This window comes from Eurosta solidaginis, chromosome 4 (genome assembly GCF_040869045.1).
Source record: "Eurosta solidaginis isolate ZX-2024a chromosome 4, ASM4086904v1, whole genome shotgun sequence".
Classification (NCBI taxonomy): domain Eukaryota; kingdom Metazoa; phylum Arthropoda; class Insecta; order Diptera; family Tephritidae; genus Eurosta; species Eurosta solidaginis.
The window spans coordinates 49,622,880-49,647,994 of NC_090322.1; the positions used below are offsets into that span (position 1 = coordinate 49,622,880).

Here is a 25,115-nt window from a genome sequence, read left to right on the forward strand (position 1 = left end):
CTGATTTGTTGATTGTTTGAATAAATCAATTACTACCTTTTTAGTATTTACCGCATGGAAATAATGAAAATCGGAAACTAGGTATAGAAACCATAGAGAAAGGCACAGTCTCGTTGTTTTTATAGAGTACGGAAAATTTATTTTTTATATTTTTTGGACTCGTCATAAGGTAAGTGTTCTATACATCGTGATACGCTTGTTGACGCAGTTGATTTTAGCGCAATCTTAAATGTCACATCACTAAAATGAAAGGATTAAATATGGCATACGAAGCGAAGTGACCCCTTATGCCACAATGACGGCAACACAAAAAAGTCAAAAAACAGTGGCGGCAGGGAGGCCAAAAGGTAAAGCCAAAACCATGCTGACCAAGTAGAGAAGATGTGGAAACATATGCGCTCACGCCACCGAACATTGAAACAGCAAACGTGCGATTTGCACCCAAACTCAATTCCATATGCAGGGTGTGTTCCACTCCACTCCTCTCAATGCACTAGTTGCTCTACTGGTTTTTGGTTATATGTACACATATCGATGTATGTACATATGATGGAGCATAAGCCCTCGCGAATTGTTGCACTGCAGGTGCATTGTTTTTTTTTTTTTTTGCGAATTTTGTATGAGCGCTAATTATTTATTGAAAATGGTTGTAAGCGATATAACAATAAAAAAAAAAAGGTTGGTGATGGCGCACTACAATTCACTTGAGTGCTGTGACAGCGGCAAAAAGAGACACTCACCCACTTCTTCGCCCGCCGTGAATTCAAAGGCTGCAAACGCATGGCAATTGTAAAATATTAAAATTTGTATGCAATTTATAATTTACGAATATTTGCCATTTTAATTAATTTTTACACATGATTGAAATTGAATTAAATAAAAAGACAACAGCAACAACGCACAAAAAAACATATTGGATATGCAGTCTGGCACAGCAGCGTACGAAGGACAAGCAAACAAAATACAGCAGACTAAAAACTCAAATGGATAGAGTGAAAAAAGGAAGTGAAATGTAAATAATAAAATGAATGCAGCTCTAGGTAACAGTGGAGCAGCGGCGGAGAGGAAACAATGCGAATTTAATTGGAAATCGTTTTTCCTGCGCTGCAACTTCACTGACAACTGCAATGTGGGCGACGTATTTTTTTTTTTTTTTGGTAATAAATTTTATCATTTTAATAATCGGGGATTGCCCATATAGCTTTTTTAAATGTATGAAAACATTTATTTGAAGCAAATTTTTAATTTTTATAATTTATTTAATAATTTGGGAAAAATTTAAACAACGTGACATCAGGACGGACAAGGCGACAGCTGTTTCGATTATACCTTGTAAATCTCTTCAAAACCTTTTCTCCCAGTTCGACTCCCACTCCCGGGAGAAAAGGCTTTGAAGAGATTTACAAGGTATAATCGAAACAGCTGTCGCCTTGTCCGTCCTGATGTCACGTTGTTTAAAAATTTTTCCCAAATTATTAAATAAAATAAATTTTATCATTGTAGCGTATCAAAGTGTTAATGGAATTTTGATTTTTGAGGTTTTATGCCCAGAAGCAAACTGTTGTGAATTCGCATATAACTGCACTGCATACATACATACATATGTGCATTTGTGTTTTTAAGCTGAATACTAAATTTATCTAATTACTGCGTCATAATTGCATTATTTAAGGAACAGTCTGTGTTTAAGAAGGATTTAAAAAAAAACTAAATATTGTTTGCATTTTATTATTAATCGATATAACTGAAGCCGATTGAGAATGATAAGTCATTAAAAATACACAATTGTAAAAATCAGATAAAAAGAAGCGGATTATTAATGTAAACTGATTAAATAAGTTTTAAATTAAGCGCATACACCGGTGTTCCCAAAAATAGAACCAACTAAAACTTATCACTAATTTTGTTTATTTATTTACTAGTGTATCGGCAGATTTTGTCCTGCATGAAAATTGGTTTGCCTATATTCAAAAAGTTGGCCTCGTTTCCCCTCTTTCCTCTTCATACCTCTTCTCACCAACTTTATCGTAGTTTTTTCTTATTCTTGTACATTCCTTACTCCATATAGTATCGCCCTCTCTCACTCCCACTCACACTTTCACTTCCATCTGTAGCCTCACTCCCACTCGCAGTCAAACTCTCACTCCCACTCTCACTTCCGCTCTCAGTCCTATTCGCAACCTCACTCCGACTTTCAGTCCAACTCTGACTCTCACATTCATTATCACTCCCACTCTCATTCTCACTCCCACTCAAATGTGGAATCTCCATAGTAAATTTTGGATACCTCCTTCAAACAATTGCGGGGATAAGACGAACTTAAATTTTTGCCAATAGGGGCGTGGCACAGTCCACTTTTTCTAACAATTTTTTTCAAAACCGTCATTGAACCATAACGAACAAAACAAACAAAAAATTATCGAAATCTTTAAAAAAATTAAACTTTTCACTTGAAATTTTCAAAATTTATCTAACAACAAATTGTAAAAAGAAAACTCTGTAAATCAATTTCAAACACTTTTTCGAAAAGATTATAAAATTCGGGTCATTGAAAATCTTCAAACGAATGCAAGTCTTTTACTTCGAGTTTTCAGAAATATCTTTAAGCAATTTTATAGTTCAATTAATTTTAGTCTAACAAAATACTACATTGGTTTTTGACAATTGCCTATCCGAAAGGTGTTTCATATTTTCTACGTACACAGTAAACCAAACGCAAAATTTACATATAGGCATGTCCCGGTTTTCATAATAAAATTGGAATATATTCCTCCACAACTTCCGAATGTGAAATTGACATATAAGCCTGTTGCAATGGTCTAATTAAAATCCACTACTTATGATTTATATTCGTAAACAAAAAAAAAACAAGTAAGAACGGGACTGTCTTCGGCAGTGCCGAAGACTTCATACCTTTCATGAATGGGGCTGAACAATAATCTTATCCCGTTCGTAATCTCCGAATAATCGGATGTATAAGATAAGAAATATATAGTGAACAGATTTGCATACCTTAACGATTTTTAAGATAAATATAAAATAAAAACAGGTAGGTACTTTGTGTGAGGATGCAAAGTTTCTGGTTTTTTGTGGTCTGGGTGTAAAAACTATGACTGCGAATCACGTATTTCAACAATATATGACGTAAACGTAACTATTTGATGAAATTTGATGAATTTTGAAGCTTCTAGCCGTAAAAAGGGGGGCAAAAAATTTAGTTTATATGGGGTATATAATATATATACCACCGATCTCTATGATTTTTTCAGACAACAATATATGCTATATACGTAAGCATATGGTGAAATTTGAAGCATCTAGCTGTTAAAAAGGGGCAGAAATTGCGCAAAGTTTCTTATCTGAACAATCGGTTGTATGGGATATATACTATATATACCACCGGTGTCTATGATTTTCGCAGACAACAATATATGCTATACACGTAAGCATTTAGTGAAATTTGAACATATCTAAACGATTTTTAAGATAAATATAAAATAAAAAATAGGTAGGTAATCTGTGTGAGGATGCAAAGCTTCACGTTTTTTGTGGTCTGCATGTAAAAACTATGACTACGAATCACGTATTTCAAAAATATATGACGTAAACGTAACTATTTGATGAAATTTGATGAATTTTGAAGCTTCTAGCCGTAAAAAAGGGGCAAAAATGACAGTTTATATGAAGTATATAATATATATACCACCGATCTCTATGATTTTTTCAGACAACAATATATTCTATATACGTAAGCATATGGTGAAATTTGAAGCATCTAGCTGTTAAAAAGGGGCAGAAATTGCGCAAAGTTTCTTATCTGAACAATCGGTTGTATGAGATATATACTATATATACAACCGATTTCTATGATTTTTTCAGACAACAATATATGCTATACACGTAAGCATTTGGTGAAAGTTGAAGCTTCTAGCTGTTAAAATGGGGAAGAAATTGCGCAAAGTTTCTTATCTGAACAATCGGTTGTATGGGATATATACTATATATACCACCGGTATCTATGATTTTCTCAGACAACAATATATGCTATACACGTAAGCATTTAGTGAAATTTTAACATATCTAAACGATTTTTAAGATAAATATAAAATAAAAAATAGGTAGGTAATCTGTGTGAGGATGCAAAGCTTCACGTTTTTTGTGGTCTGCATGTAAAAACTATGACTACGAATCACGTATTTCAAAAATATATGACGTAAACGAACTATTTGATGAAATTTGATGAATTTTGAAGCTTCTAGCCGTAAAAAAGGGGCAAAAATGAGAGTTTATATGAAGTATATAATATATATACCACCGATCTCTATGATTTTTTCAGACAACAATATATGCTATATACGTAAGCATTTTGTGAAATTTGAAGCTTCTAGCTGTTAAAACGGGGTAGAAATTGCGAAAAGTTTCTTATCTGAACAATCGGTTGTATGAGATATATACTATATATACAACCGATCTCTATGATTTTTTCAGACAACAATATATGCTATATGCTTAAGCATTTGGTGAAAGTTGAAGCTTCTAGCTGTTAAAATGGGGTAGAAATTGCGAAAAGTTTCTTATCTGAACAATCGGTTGTATGAGATATATACTATATATACAACCGATCTCTATGATTTTTTCAGACAACAATATATGCTATATACGTAAGCAATCGGTGAAATTTGAAGCTTATAGCTGTTAAAATGGGGTAGAAATTGCGAAAAGCTTCTTATCTGAACAATCGGTTGTATGATATATATACTATATATACAACCGATCTCTATGATTTTTTCAGACAACAATATATGCTATATACGTAAGCAATCGGTGAAATTTGAAGCTTATAGCTGTTAAAATGGGGTAGAAATTGCGAAAAGTTTCTTATCTGAACAATCGGTTGTATGAGATATATACTATATATACAACCGATCTCTATGATTTTTTCAGACAACAATATATGCTATATGCGTAAGTATTCGGTGAAATTTGAAGCTTCTAGCTGTTAAAATGGGGCCAAAATTTGCGAAAATATATATATATATATATATACTATATATATATACTATATATACCACCATATATATACTATATATACCACCGATCTTTATGATTTTTTCAGACAACAATATATGCTATATACCTAAGCATTCGTTGAAATTTGAAGCCTCTAGCTCTTAAAATGGGGCAGTAATTACGAAAAGTTCCTTATCTGAACAATCGGTTGTGGGTGATATATACTATATATACGACCGATCTCATCAATTTTTCCAGGCAACAATATGTGCAATATACGAAAGTATATGGTGAAGTTTGAAGCTTCAATCTGTTAAATTGGGTAAGATATTACAAAAATCCTCTTTTTCTGAAAAATCGGTTGTATGGAGGATATATGCTATAGTGGTCCGATCCGGTCGGTTCCGACAAATGTCTAATCGGACACCCAAATACACCCGCTCACCAAATTTTATCAAGATATCTCAAAAATTGAGGGACTAGTTTGCATACAAACAGACAGACGGACAGACGGACAGACGGACATGGCTAAATCAACTCAGCTCTTCAACCTGATTATTTCGGTATACTTAATGGTGGGTCTATCTATTTTCCTTTAAGGACTTACAATTTTCGGTTTCGTGACGAAATTAATATACCATTTCATTTTCATGAAAGGTATAAAAATAGGTAGGTAATCTGTGTGAGGATGCAAAGCTTCACGTTTTTTGTGGTCTGCATGTAAAAACTATGACTACGAATCACGTATTTCAAAAATATATGACGTAAACGTAACTATTTGATGAAATTTGATGAATTTTGAAGCTTCTAGCCGTAAAAAAGGGGCAAAAATGAGAGTTTATATGAAGTATATAATATATATACCACCGATCTCTATGATTTTTTCAGACAACAATATATGCTATATACGTAAGCATTTTGTGAAATTTGAAGCTTCTAGCTGTTAAAACGGGGCAGAAATTGCGCAAAGTTTCTTATCTGAACAATCGGTTGTATGAGATATATACTATATATACAACCGATCTCTATGATTTTTTCAGACAACAATATATGCTATATACTTAAGCATTTGGTGAAAGTTGAAGCTTCTAGCTGTTAAAATGGGGTAGAAATTGCGAAAAGTTTCTTATCTGAACAATCGGTTGTATGAGATATATACTATATATACAACCGATCTCTATGATTTTTTCAGACAACAATATATGCTATATACGTAAGCAATCGGTGAAATTTGAAGCTTATAGCTGTTAAAATGGGGTAGAAATTGCGAAAAGTTTCTTATCTGAACAATCGGTTGTATGATATATATACTATATATACAACCGATCTCTATGATTTTTTCAGACAACAATATATGCTATATACGTAAGCAATCGGTGAAATTTGAAGCTTATAGCTGTTAAAATGGGGCCAAAATTTGCGAAAATATATATATATATACTATATATATATACTATATATACCACCATATATATACTATATATACCACCGATCTTTATGATTTTTTCAGACAACAATATATGCTATATACCTAAGCATTCGTTGAAATTTGAAGCCTCTAGCTCTTAAAATGGGGCAGTAATTACGAAAAGTTCCTTATCTGAACAATCGGTTGTGGGTGATATATACTATATATACGACCGATCTCATCAATTTTTCCAGGCAACAATATGTGCAATATACGAAAGTATATGGTGAAGTTTGAAGCTTCAATCTGTTAAATTGGGTAAGATATTACAAAAATCCTCTTTTTCTGAAAAATCGGTTGTATGGAGGATATATGCTATAGTGGTCCGATCCGGTCGGTTCCGACAAATGTCTAATCGGACACCCAAATACACCCGCTCACCAAATTTTATCAAGATATCTCAAAAATTGAGGGACTAGTTTGCATACAAACAGACAGACGGACAGACGGACAGACGGACAGACGGACATGGCTAAATCAACTCAGCTCTTCAACCTGATTATTTCGGTATACTTAATGGTGGGTCTATCTATTTTCCTTTAAGGACTTACAATTTTCGGTTTCGTGACGAAATTAATATACCATTTCATTTTCATGAAAGGTATAAAAATAGGTAGGTAATCTGTGTGAGGATGCAAAGCTTCACGTTTTTTGTGGTCTGCATGTAAAAACTATGACTACGAATCGGGTATTTCAAAAATATATGACGTAAACGTAACTATTTGATGAAATTTGATGAATTTTGAAGCTTCTAGCCGTAAAAAAGGGGCAAAAATGAGAGTTTATATGAAGTATATAATATATATACCACCGATCTCTATGATTTTTTCAGACAACAATATATGCTATATACGTAAGCATTTTGTGAAATTTGAAGCTTCTAGCTGTTAAAACGGGGCAGAAATTGCGCAATGTTTCTTATCTGAACAATCGGTTGTATGAGATATATACTATATATACAACCGATCTCTATGATTTTTTCAGACAACAATATATGCTATATACTTAAGCATTTGGTGAAAGTTGAAGCTTCTAGCTGTTAAAATGGGGTAGAAATTGCGAAGTTTCTTATCTGAACAATCGGTTGTATGAGATATATACTATATACAACCGATCTCTATGATTTTTTCAGACAACAATATATGCTATATACGTAAGCAATCGGTGAAATTTGAAGCTTATAGCTGTTAAAATGGGGTAGAAATTGCGAAAAGTTTCTTATCTGAACAATCGGTTGTATGATATATATACTATATATACAACCGATCTCTATGATTTTTTCAGACAACAATATATGCTATATACGTAAGCAATCGGTGAAATTTGAAGCTTATAGCTGTTAAAATGGGGTAGAAATTGCGAAAAGTTTCTTATCTGAACAATCGGTTGTATGAGATATATACTATATATACAACCGATCTCTATGATTTTTTCAGACAACAATATATGCTATATGCGTAAGTATTCGGTGAAATTTGAAGCTTCTAGCTGTTAAAATGGGGCCAAAATTTGCGAATATATATATATATATATATACTATATATATATACTATATATACCACCATATATATACTATATATACCACCGATCTTTATGATTTTTTCAGACAACAATATATGCTATATACCTAAGCATTCGTTGAAATTTGAAGCCTCTAGCTCTTAAAATGGGGCAGTAATTACGAAAAGTTCCTTATCTGAACAATCGGTTGTGGGTGATATATACTATATATACGACCGATCTCATCAATTTTTCCAGGCAACAATATGTGCAATATACGAAAGTATATGGTGAAGTTTGAAGCTTCAATCTGTTAAATTGGGTAAGATATTACAAAAATCCTCTTTTTCTGAAAAATCGGTTGTATGGAGGATATATGCTATAGTGGTCCGATCCGGTCGGTTCCGACAAATGTCTAATCGGACACCCAAATACACCCGCTCACCAAATTTTATCAAGATATCTCACAAATTGAGGGACTAGTTTGCATACAAACAGACAGACGGACAGACGGACAGACGGACAGACGGACATGGCTAAATCAACTCAGCTCTTCAACCTGATTATTTCGGTATACTTAATGGTGGGTCTATCTATTTTCCTTTAAGGACTTACAATTTTCGGTTTTGTGACGAAATTAATATACCATTTCATTTTCATGAAAGGTATAAAAAACAATGTTAAATTTACAGTAAAGAAAATGTTAATTTTACATATAGGCCTGTAAATTTACATAACGCACTGCTAAAAATTTAATGTTACTGATCAAGTTCTGTTGAGCACGCCTGAAAATATTCCACACAATTTGGATTAAAAACATATAATATGACCCTAATTGTGTATAAAAGGAATAGCAACAGAAAAAGCAATACATAGAGGCATGCTACAAAGCGTCCAGCGGAGCATTCATATGATTGAGAGGATGGAGACATCTGCCTCAATAACAACAAAAAAAAGTTGTATAAAGCAATATAAGCATGTTTCGCTAATTAAATACATGTAAATCTTTTTCTTTAAATTGCCTTCGAGCGAAAATAGGTGTCTATATATAGAGATGGTTTGTTGACTAACAAAATAAATAAACCTAACATAATAAAGCTAAAAATAAAATTGTCAAGGATATGTAATCAAACCAAATCTACTCCTTCTTCTTGAAGTGAGTACTCCATTCTTTACAAATACGTATTTGGTTACCAATTCAAACGATCTAAGATAGCTCAAGCGATAATACTATTTGAGCTGTCAAAAAGGGCATGTAAACACACGTACTAATTTACAAAAATAGGCAAATAAAAAGTGTACGATAAAAACATACAAGTATAACCGTTATCATAATCAAGAAACCAACCATGGCTAAAGCGCAAACAAACATGAATAAGGACACATGAAGAAAAATACTAAGTACGTCATGTCCAAATGAAACCTCAAGCCACAGCAAAGAGTAATTAAAATCAACTCAAGCTGACACAAATCGATTATGAAAAGTGACAAGAAATGGGAAAGGGAAAAAGTAAAGAAAAAGTATTGAAAAAGTATAAAGAAATAAAAAAATGGAAGTTGGCTTACCAATTTTGCATATGAGACTAAAGTAGATACTATGCAAGGAACACAAAAACCTCACACAGAGCAGTTAAAGAACTAAACATATCCAAGCTAAGAAATAAATGGTAAAACACAATCCTGTAACAGAAAAGAAAAAAGTGCATAAAAGTCAACCACACAAGGCAGTCAGAAACCCCAGAAAAGAAATAAGAATTCAAAGAACAAATATATTTGACAACAAGAAAGGTTTTCGATAGCACAAACAAAATGAGCGTACAACAAATCAATTAAGGCAATTGAAAGCGAATTCTGTCCAATAACACCATCCAACAACAAAAGTCCACCAACAAATAAAGAAGATAAAATTCGAAAATCAAAGTAGCAAAAACGGCAGTAAAAATTCTTTGTAAATTTGACAACTGAACACAAAAAGTGTGCACACTCTCGCACACACACACACACACATAATAGCCAACGGATAGAGTACAGCAAAGCAGCGAAGAACAGGCAGCACGCAAAGGCAGCAAATCAAGAACACGGTTGCGCCGTTGCTACAACGTGGCATATAAGTTAAGGCGTTTAACACTAGCAATAGAAAAAAATATGATAAAAATATTGCGCGCTCATGTTAATTGGCTCATGGCTCATGTTAATATGAGGAGGGTGGTGTGATGCAAACAAACAAGACATTTGTATGTAAGAAATAACAAGCAGTAGCAAGAGCGCGTGTTCCTCGTTTGATCCCAAGAAAAAATTTTGAAAATGCGGCACGCTTAAAAAAAAGAAGAAAAAGCAACTGTTGACGCACGCGACGACCCAGGGTTTTACAAAAAAAACGTACGTATGTGTGTATATGTTAAATTTTATAAACGTAAATAGTTGAGGGTGATATTACAATTCAACACACACACACATACACTTGCAACATGCAGTAGAACGATTTGTATGCAAATTGGATTAATTTGATGCAGTTATTTAAGGCAATTAAAAGTAAACAAACTAACACTGCAGCTATTGCAGCAAATTGATGGTTTAGTGAGAAGTTTTTGTTATAACGAGTGAAAATGTAAGAGAAGAACGTGCGCCCGAGTATTTAATGTGCTCGGATGCTGGAGAAAGTGTTTGAGAGTGGAATAAACAAGAGTTAAGGTGGTGAACATTTTATTTTTTTATTTTACTTTAAAGGTTTTTATTAAACTTGCAGTTTTCATATTTTTTTTTTGCAATTTTTTCACAAATTTTTTGGGGTTTCATTTCATTTTAGTAAAATTTTTTTAATAATTTTGTATTTAAGAATTTTTATATATGGTAAGATTTTTTGAAGATCTTTGAGTAAATTATTTTAATTTTTAAATATTTTATTTATTTTTATTCTTTACTATTTTTTATACTCAGCGTGCTTTGCACACAGAGTATATTAACTTTGATTGGATAACGGTTGGTTGTACAGGTATAAAGGAATTGAGATAGATATAGACTTCCATATATCAAAATCATCAGTGTCGAAAAAAAAAATTTGATTGAGCCATGTCCGTCCGTCCGTCTGTCCGTTAACACGATAACTTGAGTAAATATTGAGATATCTTCACCAAATTTGGCACACGAGCTTATCTGGACCCAGAATAGAAAATGAGCGAAATCGGATGATAACCACGCCCACTTTTTATATATATAACATTTTGGAAAACACAAAAAACCTGATTATTTAGTAAATAATACACGTAGAATGTTGAAATCTGACGTGTGGACTGATATTGAGACTTTTGATAAAAATTTAAAAAAAATTTGTAAAATGGGCGTGACACCGCCCACTTGTGATAAAATCAATTTTACAAATATTATTAATCATAAATCAAAAATCGTTAAACCTATCGTAACAAAATTATGCAGAGAGGTTGCCTTTACTAAAAGGAATGCTTTGAAGAAAAATTAACGAAATCGGTTAAGGACCACGCCTACTTTTATATAAAATATTTTTAAAAGGGTCGTGGACGAATAAAATAAGCTATATCTTTGCAAAAAAAACGCTTTATATCAATGGTATTTCATTCCCCAAGTGGATTTATGTATAACAATAAATAGGAAAAACTTCAAATTTAAAAAATGGGCGTGGCACCGCCCCTTTTATGACTAAGCATTTTTCTATGTTTCGGGAGCCATAACTCGAAGAAAAATTAACATATCGCAATGAAATTGTGTACACAAATTTTCCCTATAGCAGAAAATATTTCTGAAAAAATGGACGGGATCGGAATAACTTAGCAAAAAATAGTTTTCAAGCAATGATATTTCACTTATCAAGTTTTATTGTAAGAGGAAATGGGGATACATTTTTTTTAAACCGGCGGTGCCACGTGTTATGTAGAAAAGTAATTTATCTGAAATGAAATGTGCAATTGAAGCTCACGCTGAGTATATAATGTTCGGTTACACCCGAACTTAGGCACCTTTACTTGTTTATATATAAAATTGGGTTTTTCGTTTTTGTTAAATTTTTGTTAGTTTTTATTGTTTTTTATCTTATATTTTTATCTTTTTCAAGGTATAGGTTTTACAAGGCCTACATAAATGTACTTTGACTGAATCCAAACTGTTTTTTCATGTTTAGCTTAAAATAATTTATTTTATTGCATTACGTTTTTTAGTTTTATTTCTTTATTAATTTATTTTTTTTTTTATTTTAACTTTTAAGTTTTTTTTAGTTTAATTTTATTTTTTTCTTTTTCTCTACAATACTATATAAATTTTCTTTGTCTGAATCCAAAAATTTCTTTAAATGCTATTTTTTATTTCTATTTCAGTGTTTTGCGATTGGTTTTAAATTATTTTGTTTATTCTTTAGCTTAGATAAATTTCTTTTTCGTTGTAGTAGGTTGTTGTTTTTTTTTTTTTTGTTTATTTATTTTTATTTCTTTGTTAATTTTTTTCTTTATTTCAACTTCTATTTTTTTTTTTTAGTTTTTTTTCATTTGGTTTATTTTTTAGGTTTCTTGGTTCGAATCTTAGGTTTAGGTTTTGCAGAATCATATGTCCATATGTGTAAATTATGTTAATAATTTTTTTATTTTCAATATTTTGAGTAAAAAAATTTTATTTATTTTTTTAATATTTTTTTCTTTAGTTCTAATTTGTTTCTTTTTTATTATTTTTTTATTCTTCAGTTTTCATAATTTTAATTTTTTTTTGCAATTTTTTTAATTTTTTTCTTTAATAAAATTGTTTCGTTTAATTTTTTTTTTTTTTACGTTTTGTTCTTTTACCTATATTTTTTTTCTCACTTAATTTGTTTTCTAATTATTCCTAATCTTTTTATTTTTACTTCAAGAGTTTTTCCATTATTTTTTCTTTTTTATATTTTGTACAAGTATTTTTTATTGATACTTATATTTTTATGGTGTTTACATTTTTGCCTGAAATTTTCTTTTTTTGTACCATATTGAGGATAGCAAATATTTTTATAATTAAAGTTTTTTTATTAATAACTTTATTTTATTTATTATTTTGTTATTTTAATATAGTTTTTATACTCAGTTGAGCAGAGCTCACAGAGTATATTAAGTTTAATTGGATAACGGTTGGTTGTACAGGTATAAAGGAATCGAGATAGATATAGACTTCCATATATCAAAATAATCAGGATCGAAAAAAAATTTGATTGAGCCATGTCCGTCCGTCCGTCCGTCCGTCCGTTAACACGATAACTTGAGTAAATTTTGAGGTAAATTGATGAAATTTGGTATGTAGGTTCCTGAGCACTCATCTCAGATCGCTATTTAAAATGAACGAAATCGGACCATAACCACGCCCACTTTTTCGATATCGAAAATTTCGAAAAACCGAAAAAGTGCGATAATTCATTACCAAAGAAAGCTAAAACGATGAAACTTGGTAGATGGGTTGAACTTATGGCACAGAATAGAAAACTAGCAAAATTTTGGACAATGGGCGTGGCACCGCCCACTTTTAAAAGAAGGTAATTTAAAACTTCTGCAAGCTGTAATTTGGCAGTCGTTGAAGATATCATGATGAAATTTGGCAGGAACGTTACTCTTATTACTATATGTACGCTTAATAAAAATTAGCAAAATCGGAGAAGGACCAAGCCCACTTTAAAAAAAATTTTTTTTTTAAGTAAAATTTTAACAAAAAATTTAATATCTTTACAGTATATAAGTAAATTATGTCAACATTCAACTCCAGTAATGATACGGTGCAACAAAATACACAAGTAAAACAAAATTTCAAAATGGGTGTGGCTCCGCCCTTTTTCATTTAATTTGTCTAGGATACTTTTAATGCCATAAGTCGAACAAAAATTAACCAATCCTTTTGAAATTTGGTAGGGGAATAGATTTTATGACGTTTCTGTGAAAATGGGCGAAATCGGTTGATGCCACGCCCATTTTTTATACACAGTCGTCCGTCTGTCCTTCCGTATGGCCGATAACATGATAACTTGAGCAAAAATCGACATATCTTTACTGAACTTAGTTCACGTACTTATCTGAACTCACTTTATCTTGGTATAAAAAATGAACGAAATCCGACTATGACCACGGCCACTTTTTCGATATCGAAAATTACGAAAAATGAAAAAAATGCCATAATTCTATACCAAATACGAAAAGAGGGATCAAACATGGTAATTGGATTGGTTTATTGACGCGAGTCACCCCTGGTCCACCTTTATGGCGATATCTCGAAAAGGCGACCACCTATACAACTACCACCACTCACTTTTAAACCCCTCATTAATACCTTAAATTTGATATCCATATCGTACAAACACATTCTAGAGTCACCCCTGGTGCACCTTTATGGCGATATTTCGAGACGGCGTCCACCTATAGAACTAAGGCCCACTCTCTTTTAAAAGACTCATATTAACACCTTTCGTTTGATACCCATATTGTACAAACAAATTCTAGGTCCACCTTTATGGAGATATCTCGAAACGGCGTCCACCTATGGAACTAAGGATTACTCCCTTTTAAAATACTCAGTAACACCTTTCATTTGATACCCATATCGTACAAACAAATTCTAGAGTCAACCCTGATCCACCTTTATGGCGATATCCCTAAATGGCGTCCACCTATAGAACTATGGCCCACTCCCTCATAAAATACTCTTTAATGCCTTTCATTTGATACACATGTCATACAAACAAATTCCACGGTTACCCTAGGTTCCTTTTACAACATGGTGATTTCCCTTACTTTGTCTCCACAGCTCTCAACTGAGTATGTAATGTTCGGTTACACCCGAACTTAGCCTTCCTTACTAGTTTTTTATTATTGTAGACTGTGTAGTTTTAGTTTAAAAAAATTGAATTTTTAGGCTTTGTTGTAATATTTGGTATATAAGTAAATGATTGTTATTTTTTTATGTTATTTTGTTTAATTTAAGCAACTTAATAATATTTTTCTTGTTAATATTTTTCTCTATTTTCTCTATTTTTTAATTTTTAATTTTCTTAGGTTTTTGCTTTTCAGATTTTCAGAGCAACTTTTTTTTCTACCAGTTTAAAGTCACATTATTTTTTCGAACAATTCTTTTGCTGTCATAATAAAAAATCACATTCTTATAGCCGAGCGAAAAGGTTTTGCTCGCTTTACTATTCTCTCTCATTGCTCACATTTCCTCTCTGTTTACATTGGAGAACATATAATATTGCTCACCTGCAAATATTAAAATCCTTTCACATACACACATAGCCAACCAAATACAGACTATAGTTAATCCTACAAATTGGTCGAAAATATGAAAATTTACACTCGACAGTTGCGACTATTGGGAATGAAATTGGGGCTGAAGTGCAGGAGGCACATACTTCTTAAATATGTGTTTGTAAACGTGTTTGTTCCTGTGTCTGTGCTCGTTTACATTGTGAAAGCCAAAAGGGACACCAATTAAAGCAGTAAAATATGCGTACACAACCAACATACACATGACGCGCGCTCATAATAGCTATGATATGAAAGGACGACAGACAGCACGAATGTCGATGGCCGAAGATGTAGCTATTGAAACGCTGCTTTTTGCCTGCTGCTGCTGTCTGATGGTAGTGATGATGTTAAACTTATACAGCAAGGCTGTACGCCTGAATGTATGCCACACTAAAGTTCTGCTATAAATAAACCCGCGCAATTATGGTCATAAATCAGTACAGAAAGAATTTCGAACGCGTGCGGTACATAGTAGAACGCATCAGAGCGAGGGTATTACGACAAAAGAGGGGCGCGTTTAACTGAAAACTAATTGGCCAATTAAAATTGCACATTGAATAAAGCGGATATTAAAGTTTAATTTGCGCATAAATGTTTTTGTGAAAATTTTCCACGCGCACTCTTTTATTGAGTTTTGATTCGAAGAATTAGCGCGCATACAAAAAGATTAGTGTGCTGATTATTACGCGTGAGGAAAAAATATGTTCACCAATTGGCTAACAGGCACCACTGGCGGTAGCGCAAGCGGAGGTGCTTCTAGCAACGGAAACTGTAATGACGTTAACTCAGGTGGTGGTAATAGCAACGGCGCTGCCACGGCGCCAAATTATACCGAATCCACAGTGATGCCGCCTACTGTGGCCGCTGCGGGGTCGGTAGCGTCCAGCGTTATGTCAACACCGCCTGATGTGGTGCTAGAAGTTGGTCCCGCAGGACCAGCTAGTGTACGTTTTGTGGCGCATAGCATTGTGCTGGGTATGCATAGTGGTTATTTGCGCTCAGCGATACGCCTGGATGATAGCGCTGCAATGATTGGCGCCGATAATGCCCTCGTGTTGTATTTGAGTAACGTGACCGCGGAACAATTTGCGCCGCTACTTACCTACATGTATACTGGCTACTTGGGTTTAAATGTTGAAAATATATTTGGAGTGCTGTTGGCGACGCATGTGCTGCATATGTCGCGTGCATTGGAAATTTGTCGGTAAGTAGAATTGTTGACGCGGCGCATTTATTTAAAAAAAAAATATTCCGCAAAACAAAATCTCCTAATAAACAGCACGCGCTTTTTTCAATTTTACGTAGGTCATTTTTGGCGCGCGCACAAACCGAAGGATATTTGGCCGGTAGTGGTCCACTTAGCGTTACAGCTAATTGCAGTACAAAAATTATACGTCCCATACCAAGCAAAGCTACAGTTCCCAATTTTGGCTTTTTACCGCTTACAGCAACGCATCAGTTACCGCTGCCACATACTGCTATTGCAACGCCGCCCAGTAATATTGACGCCTTCAAACAACTGCAGCAGGCCTACGGTGCAAGCGTCGCCTTAGTCGCGCATAACCGCTGTGGCAACGCCAGCGAAGAGCGACCACCAACCACCATTGATATCGAAATCGAACGTGCACCTTCAACAGTGCGTAATACACACGCGGCAGTTGATGAAGATGACGAGGATGTAGAAGTTTTCATCGATAACAATACAGAATCAAACGATGTAGATGGCGATTTAGACTGCGCAATTTCGGTAACTTCACATTCATCGCATCGTGATAAAGATGTTGGTGCGCGCAGCAGTAGGCAGCACCTTGAAAACAGCGCGGAGCGTGAAATACTGGTTACAGTTGCCGAGCCGCCCATGCCCTTTGAAAAAGCGCGCGCTGCGCGTGATAAAGAAATTGAACGTGCAGAGCGGCATAAGACAAAAACTGTCATAGGCGACAGAGGTAACGCTATTAATACAACAAGTAAGCGCGAACGTCGCAGGCAAACGCGAACGCAATACAAATCTGGTAGTTCACGCATTTCTGGTTTACAAATCGCGAAAGCGCCTATACCAGCTTCACAGCTAGATAATAATGAAAGCTCTAAAGTGATCATAGATGTGGCAAGTTGTGACGGTCCAGTACGTTTTAGGCGCATATTAAATACAGCATATGGTCACAAGCCAGAAGATTACGCAGTCATGCCAGAACGCACGCAACAAAGCGTTTCACTATCATTTCATCAACAAATGGCAAAAGCGATTAGTCAGCAGCGGCAGCTAGCCACAGCTAATGAAGAATCGGAAAATAGTGAATCTAGTGGTGGCGGAGGCGGTGGAGGAGGCTTGTCAGCTGGTGGCGTTGGTAAGCACAGCAAGAGCGCCAACAGTGAAATTTATGTTTGCGTTTATTGTAAGCATACTTTTAAATCACAATATTGCTATCAAAAACATGCCAAGCGTCATCTAAACCCGCTGAGTCTTAATTGTGCAGCAGCAGCGGCAATGTTGGAAGTTAATCAAGCTAGTGCAGCATCAGATGGTGATGACAAAACAGCAGGTGCAACAAGATCAGCACACAACGGTGCTACAAATAGTGGTTATAATTTAACGCGCGACAACAGCGCTAGCCTAGCGCTGCCTATTGTAACAAACAAACAGAGCGCGAACGAACTGCTGCGTCGTGAAGTGCGTCCACTAGATATGAATGTACAGTATTATCCGTGCAAAACTTGTGGCAGTAAATTCCCTAGCTATTACTTTGTGCACAAACACCGGAAAATGTGTCATGCAGACGAGGAAGCGGCTGCAGCGGCAGATGCGGCAAATAAGCGTGAAAATAGTGGTGGTGAAAGTAAGCGCGAAAAAACGTCAGAAAAGAACGTGGATTAGTGTAAGGGGAACAAAAAAAGTATAGGTTAAGAAAACGTAAAAAAAAAACAAGAGCACTGTGCAGTGCAAAGTGTTTCATAGGAGGAAACAAAGTTTTCTAAGCTCAAGTTTACAAATTCACAAAATAATGTGTTGATTTAGTTCTTAAGTATAATGGCAGTTGCTAATCTCAGAATCAATAAATTGAACCAAAAATATAACAGAGCAAAACCAGTTCTTAAAATGAAGCTAGCATACAAAGAAAGTAAGATCCAAAGAATAAACTATGCAAAGAAGACAATTGGCAGAAGTTGCATAACAACAAAGACATGGCTTTGGCTGAATGTGGTTGAGTTAATAGTTGAGCCATTACAGGAGTGCAGGTTCGAGTCCTACTCAGGGGGGAAAAGGCTTTGAAGAGATTTACAATTTCAACTAGCTGTACCCTTTGCCGTCCCAATGTCACATTGCTTAAATTTTTCCCAAATTATTAAATTAAACAAAAAATGTTGAGCAAGAAAATATTAGTGCTTGAAAATGCACGAATTTAATAGCAATTTAAATAATAAATTAAAAAACAATTGTACATAATTAAATCTAGCACTGAAGTAATAAAAAACAGAAAAGTGTAGAGAATTATAAAAAATGTGAAGTAAGCAAATTAAATAAAAATTCATATTGTGCTATAAAAGATTGCACTGAATATTTTGAACTTTCAGAGGGCAGACTTTGATTCAATGTTTGTAAGTATAAAACATGGGTCTCGAAAAATAGAAAGTGACTACCCTTTTGCTTACGCAATGGGAGCACAACTGAGCTATGAAATGAAGACCCCAGGTAAAAAAACAGAAAAACCTTTGCAAAATTGTATAAACAAATCGGAAATAAGTTGATATAACACCGCGCTGCTGTCTGTACACACAGTGGTCTGGATTTGCCCTTCAGTGGACTTAAGGAAATGAAAAAAATATTAGTAAATAACACAAAAACTTTGATGGGGATCGATTTTAAGTTTCATTACATGACGTTTTTTAATATGAGTATTTTTTCATAAAGTCTTAAACAAAAAAGTTATATCAAATAAAAAAATTTTATGTATGGGATAAATAAATCACATTTTACCGTTAACTCATTTTCCTCACATTTCCTCAAAACTTGATTAATTTATTTATATAGTTAGGGTTATATACTATGCAATGTACTCAGTTTCATGGTTCGACAAGGATCGCGTTTTTATTTTTATTTTTTTTTTTATTATTTGTTTTTTGTTTTTTTTTTTAGTATTACGAATCACTTTTTAATTTAGGGTAGAATTTAAAAACAAAAATATTTTTTTGTCTTTTGTTTTTATATTTATATTGCGAACCACTTTTTAATTCTGGGTAATATTTAAAAAAAATATTTGATAAATAATATTATACATTTAATTTTTTTGTATTGAATTTACATTTAACAATCCAAAAAAGGTTCAAATCAAAAATTTAGCTATTCCAGCTTGTTAGTTAATTTTTTTTTTTTTGTTTATATGATGCTGATCCAGCTTGTTCGTTAGTACCAAAAGAGTAATTAAAAGCAAAAATTATTCGATCGGTCAATAGTCCATGAAATCTCCAAATATACATATTATGACCAAAAAAAAACAGCAAAAAAAAACTATTTTTATTATTTTAAGTAAAGGTTGCGTTTCATATGTAGTATGTATATTCGTACCCAATTAAAATTATATCCTCTAAGATTGGGCGAGTTTTCGCGAATGTTGAACACATTTTTAAAATAAAATTGAAAGCTTCTGGGTTAGACTTTGATACATATTTTTATTGAGAAATAATAAAAATTATTTTAGTGAAGCCAAAATTGCTGGAAATTGGAAAAAACACCTAGATGTACACATATGCTCGTTAGGGTATGTCGATATGAAACCCGGTTACTATAAGTGTCATAACTTTTTTAAAAAAATATTATATAACAATAAATTATGGAAAAATATCACAGAATATGAAAATGTACATTTAAAGTCCTAAGTCCCAACTTTTCAATTTCGGTCCACTGTGCATCGGTTTGGTCGTCTACTTTAACCTCACTTTAGAGCAGTAATCACCAAAATTGATACTGTGACTATATTGGTAAGAGTATTACCATCGTAGTGGTGATAGTGTAGTCGTTGATTAGCGAGCAACAGGCAAGACATATGCACGCATATTTGTTAACTCGCAACTGAAATAAACAACAGACTCCTCCAATGTAAATGCAAGAGAACTATAACATGTTTGAAGTAAACGCGAATAATTATTTCACTAGCTGCCGACCTCTGCTTTACATATATATATATATTTGAAATTCCGTCTTCTAATAAAATAATAGTTACTTGTAGAAACCGGCTAGATCGTTACACTGAGACTTATTGAGTAAGCTAGCAACTTACCCAACATTGCAACGCTCGACACCTACCGTCGCATTATTTCTAATTCTTATGTTTACAATTTGCTTCTCAAGTAAAAAATATTCCTGTAAAATTTGGTAAACTAAGTGAAAAGTTTATGCTGTCAAACAGTTTTGTTAATAAAGTTTTGTGATAATTGGGTACATTTTACACAGTAAAATCCACCTAGACAGCAGTGCTCGGCTTTGAAGATGCCTTCAACAACGTTCAAACGAAGGCCATCTGTATGGCACTTATACTACATAAAACTCAAGACCCTATAGGTGCATATATCGATTCTATGCTCATAATTAGGGTCGCCAATGCATCTTTAGGAGATGTCTCAGTTTGTAAAATTGCTACCAGGGGTACACCTCAGGGCGGCGTGACATCACCTGTTATTTGGATACTGGTAGTTAATAAAATTTTAGAAATCTTTAGGGCGAAAGAAAAGAGGGTAGTCGCCGACAACATAGTGATTCTGATCACGGTCGAACTTCTGCCAATGATTGGCGAGCTCTTGGATACGGTACTTTGCAGTATTTCACGATGGCCAGGGCAAAACGGGTTGGGGGTAAAACTAATAAAAACGGAACTTGTCATCAAAAAAACAAAAATTCCCTTCTTTACTGAGACTAAAAGGCAGTGTTTGGCAAGCGCTCCGAATGTATTTCTGCCATGAAAAGCTCTCACTGAAAACTCATCTGCCTTGCAATGCCGTTCGGAGTCGGCATAAAACATGTAGGTCCCGTCCGGCCAATTTGTAGGAAAAATCAAGAGGAGCACGACGCAAATTGGAAGAGAAGCTCGGCCTAAAATCTCTTCGGAGGTTATCGCGCCTTACATTTTTTTTTTTTAAGGCACAACGATAAATCTCTCACCTGAAGCCAAATATCTTAGCATGATACTCGATTCCAAATTAAGCTGGAAAAGGAACCTTGAGGTGAGATCAAAGAACGCACTGGCAGCATACTACACCGGCAAAAAGGCTTTGGGGAGAAACCGGGGGCTGCCACCGCATATCATCAATGGCATGTACAACATAGTCCATTCGACTGATACCAATGTACGGAGCTCTTGTCTGGTGGGAGGCGCTAGACAAAAAGAGCAATGAACAAAGGTTTGGGAAGGTGCAAAGGCTAGCATGTCTAGGTATATGAGGCGCAGTGAGCAGCGCACTTCAGGAAGGGTTAAACGTAATTTTTCACTTGATGCCTCTGCAAGTATTCGTGCAGGGATTTGCCACAAAAGGTACTCTACGTTTAAAAGAATTCAACATGTGGTAATCAACTAAATACGGACACGCGACGATATTAGATTATATGACAAGGGGTTAATTAAACGGAATCACAACTGACTTAACGTAGGACACCGACCATATCACAGCAGTTTTTGACTTTCAGGTGTAGAACATACACAACAGATATTCTTCAAGGGAGGAATGGGAGGAAGGCCTAGCCAATGGTAGGGACATTACAATCTAGACCGAAAATCTAGACAGACACGCTCGAAAATGGAAAATCGAGCTGCAGCAGGAATATATTCAGTAGTACCGACTTTCTGACTCATGCAGTGTCTTACAAGTATTTGCGAAATAGCACCGATGCTCCGACGGTGGCATATGCCAACAAGCTCTCTCTGCAGAAACTGTCAGAATGAGGAGGAACGGGAGTTGATTCATTTTTCTCCGCCGATGTTCAGGACTGCAAACAAAAGATGACTCAGATTTCCGGGGGCACGTTTTTTCGACAGTCTGGCAGCGGTTGGGAAGGGGGATATTTCACTCCTTATTAAGTTCATCAGGGGAAGCAAGTGGTACGTTGAGGGCCATCAGGAAGTAATCTTTTTGGACGAATTTGCCGCCATCTGGCACTCACTGGGGGCACACGCAATGGATAAAAGTTTCTCAGAGTGGAAGTGCCGGAAATTCCCATGCACACACTCTTAAACTTAACCTAATCTTAAAAAAAAAATACTTGACGCGATTTACCTTCGAAGAGATTTAGGCTGAGCTTCTCTTTCAATTTGTGCCGTTCTTCTTTTCAGTTCTTCTACAAATGGACTGCACGTAGTTCCCACATATTTAATGCCGACTCCGAGCAGATGAAAGGAGATGAATTTTCACTGAGATCGTTTGCCAAACCACTGCCGAGGGGCGACTCCCCTTAGAAAATTTGTTTCTAAGTGAAAAAAACGTGTTTCTTAATTTTTGATCTTGCTTTGCCTGGGACTTGAACCCATAAACTTCCGTGTGGTATGCGAAGCACGCTACCAACACACCATTTTGTTTTGTTGATATTCCGTAGGCTTGATTATTAATATTTTTTGGAAAGATTTTCCACCAACCCTAATTAAATTTTCTTTAAAGACAAACTGTCTTCGGCGTTTTACCATCTTTCTGTAAGAACGAAAAATTACACTGAAGATGGCACAAAGCTGAAACTGGTCTGCCTCCAAACAAAATTTGACAAGGGTATACGGAAAATCGTTCCAATATACATAGAGCTTCCTCTGCTCCTGCTCTGCTAAAGTAAAACGTCTACAGGCGCCTAAAAATATGCTACACGCAAAAGCTTTTCAGATCGATTAGAAATGCACGGAAATCCCAGTTTATTCTGGGTTCATTTCATGACTTATCATCAAGTTTACAAAGAGAAGTTACTTATTAGGATTACATCTTATCAGTCCTACTTGTTATTATTAAAAATGTTTTCTACAAATCATTTATTTTTCGCACATTACTTTTTTTTCACATCTCATAGCCTCTCAGCCTAAAAATGCATATAAAGCATGGAGCGTCACTTCTTAGAATGCGTACGTTCACAACAAAAATAATATTTGAAATAATTATAGGCTTATTTGCGCCTAACAAACGTAAACAAGTGCACCGAGGAGAGTTGAAGGAGGAATGCGACAAGAAATAAAAAAACAAAATAAAAAACTAACTAAGCCACAACGGATTTGAGGACACTTCAAATATGGTGGGTGGACTAACCAAAAGTTATCCACAGGAAAATGCCACAAGTGCAGCTCAACATTTTACTATAAAATTTTAATTGAATACAGTCTAATTAACGCATACGAAGAAAAGAAGACAAAGCGACGTAAAAAGTGCCAACAAAAACCAAATTAGGGGGTTGGTTCGTAATAAATGAATATCGTGAGAAACGAAAAGGCAGGGATGGAGAAAAAGTAAAAGAGCAGAACAGGTTGAAATAGAAATAGTGGGGTGGGAGGAAGAAGGCAACGCAACTATTTGCAGTATAACAACATAATTCAAATTTAGAGGAGCTTGCTTTTGAAATTATTTAAATTTCAGAATTGCATTGCAGAAATTTAAGTTAAAAAAACAAACCGGCAAACTGTTTTAAAATTAATTTTAAATTTAGAAAACCCTGCCATACAAAGCTTTTTGCGGGAAAGCTTTTTATATAGAAGTGAAAACTCTAAGCTGAACAGATGGCGCTACGGCCAGGTTATCACTGTACATAGAAATAAAAAACATCATTGTATTATTAGGCACGCCATAAGGTAAATAAACGAATAATGCCCAAAAGCACTTCATAAAATCCATCCTTCACTGGAAAGCTGATTTATTTGTAGTCTGCACTAATTTTGCATGCGCCTAAAAGTATATTTCCGATTTTCAAATAAAAATGCAGCGCTAATATAAAATTAAAGAGGAACACACCTGCTCATTGAGCAACTGAATGTATTACAATCTTTAGATCTCCCTACAGTCCTTTACTATCCTCCAATGAGGCTAAGAGGCCAATACCGCTAATACAAAAACTGTTTCATAAATTATGGCATTTAAAAAAATATTTCCTTTCATGGAAGATAATTGAGCCGTTTAATGAAAAATGTTCCACGGAGAATTGGTTACATATCAAATTATTTGGCAATGACAAAAGCCAACCAAGGAAATCTGTATTTTTATTATACTAAGCATATGCTTATAAGCATATAGCCCTAGCAGTTATTGTTGATGAGCTTGTGTGTCAAAAATATGCTACTAAGGCTTGTAATTAATTCGATTTATGTATATAAATAAATAAATGCAAGACGCGATAATTTCCGGAGAGATTTTAAGCAGAGCTTCTCTTCCAATTTGCGCCGTGCTTTTTTAATTTTCTCTACAAATTGGCCGGCCGGGACCTACATGTTTTATATCGACTCCAAACGTCATCTGCAAGGCAGATGAATTTTCACTGAGAAGCTCTTCATGGCAGAAATACACTTTGTTTGCCAAATCACTTCCGAGGAGCGACCCGCTTAGAAAAACTTTCTTCTATTTGATTTATATACGATAGTGTAACTTAAGGAAAGTCGCACAGCTTCAAAAAGGGAGGAATCAGCTGAGAAATTGCGGATGTTATAGCTAAAAAGATGAGCAAGAAGCTTTGCGTATGGTGTTTGAATTTAAAAGTTTAACTCAGGGGTTGTCAAAATTGAAACTGTGGCTGTGTTGGTAAGAGTAAAATCATCGTAGTGGCAGTGATTAGTCGATGAATAACGAGCAACGAGGCAAGATGTATGCACGTATGTTTGCTGACACTCCAAAAATAATTTGAAACAATTAAAACATTCTGC

General features: G+C 34.6%; 2 protein-coding genes across 6 annotated transcripts in view; one reads left to right on the forward strand and one right to left on the reverse strand.

The window, feature by feature from the left end:
- Window positions 1–25,115, reverse strand: part of Smr (Smrter) — a 512,335-nt gene that overhangs the window by 64,037 nt on the left and 423,183 nt on the right. The gene's annotated exons all lie outside the window — the stretch shown is intronic.
- On the forward strand, window positions 15,699–18,754 carry LOC137249710 (uncharacterized). Its single transcript, XM_067781481.1, has 2 exons — window positions 15,699–16,453; window positions 16,555–18,754. The coding sequence occupies exons 1-2, from the start codon at window positions 15,951–15,953 to the stop codon at window positions 18,122–18,124; spliced, it is 2,073 nt and encodes a 690-aa protein (XP_067637582.1). The 5' UTR covers window positions 15,699–15,950; the 3' UTR covers window positions 18,125–18,754.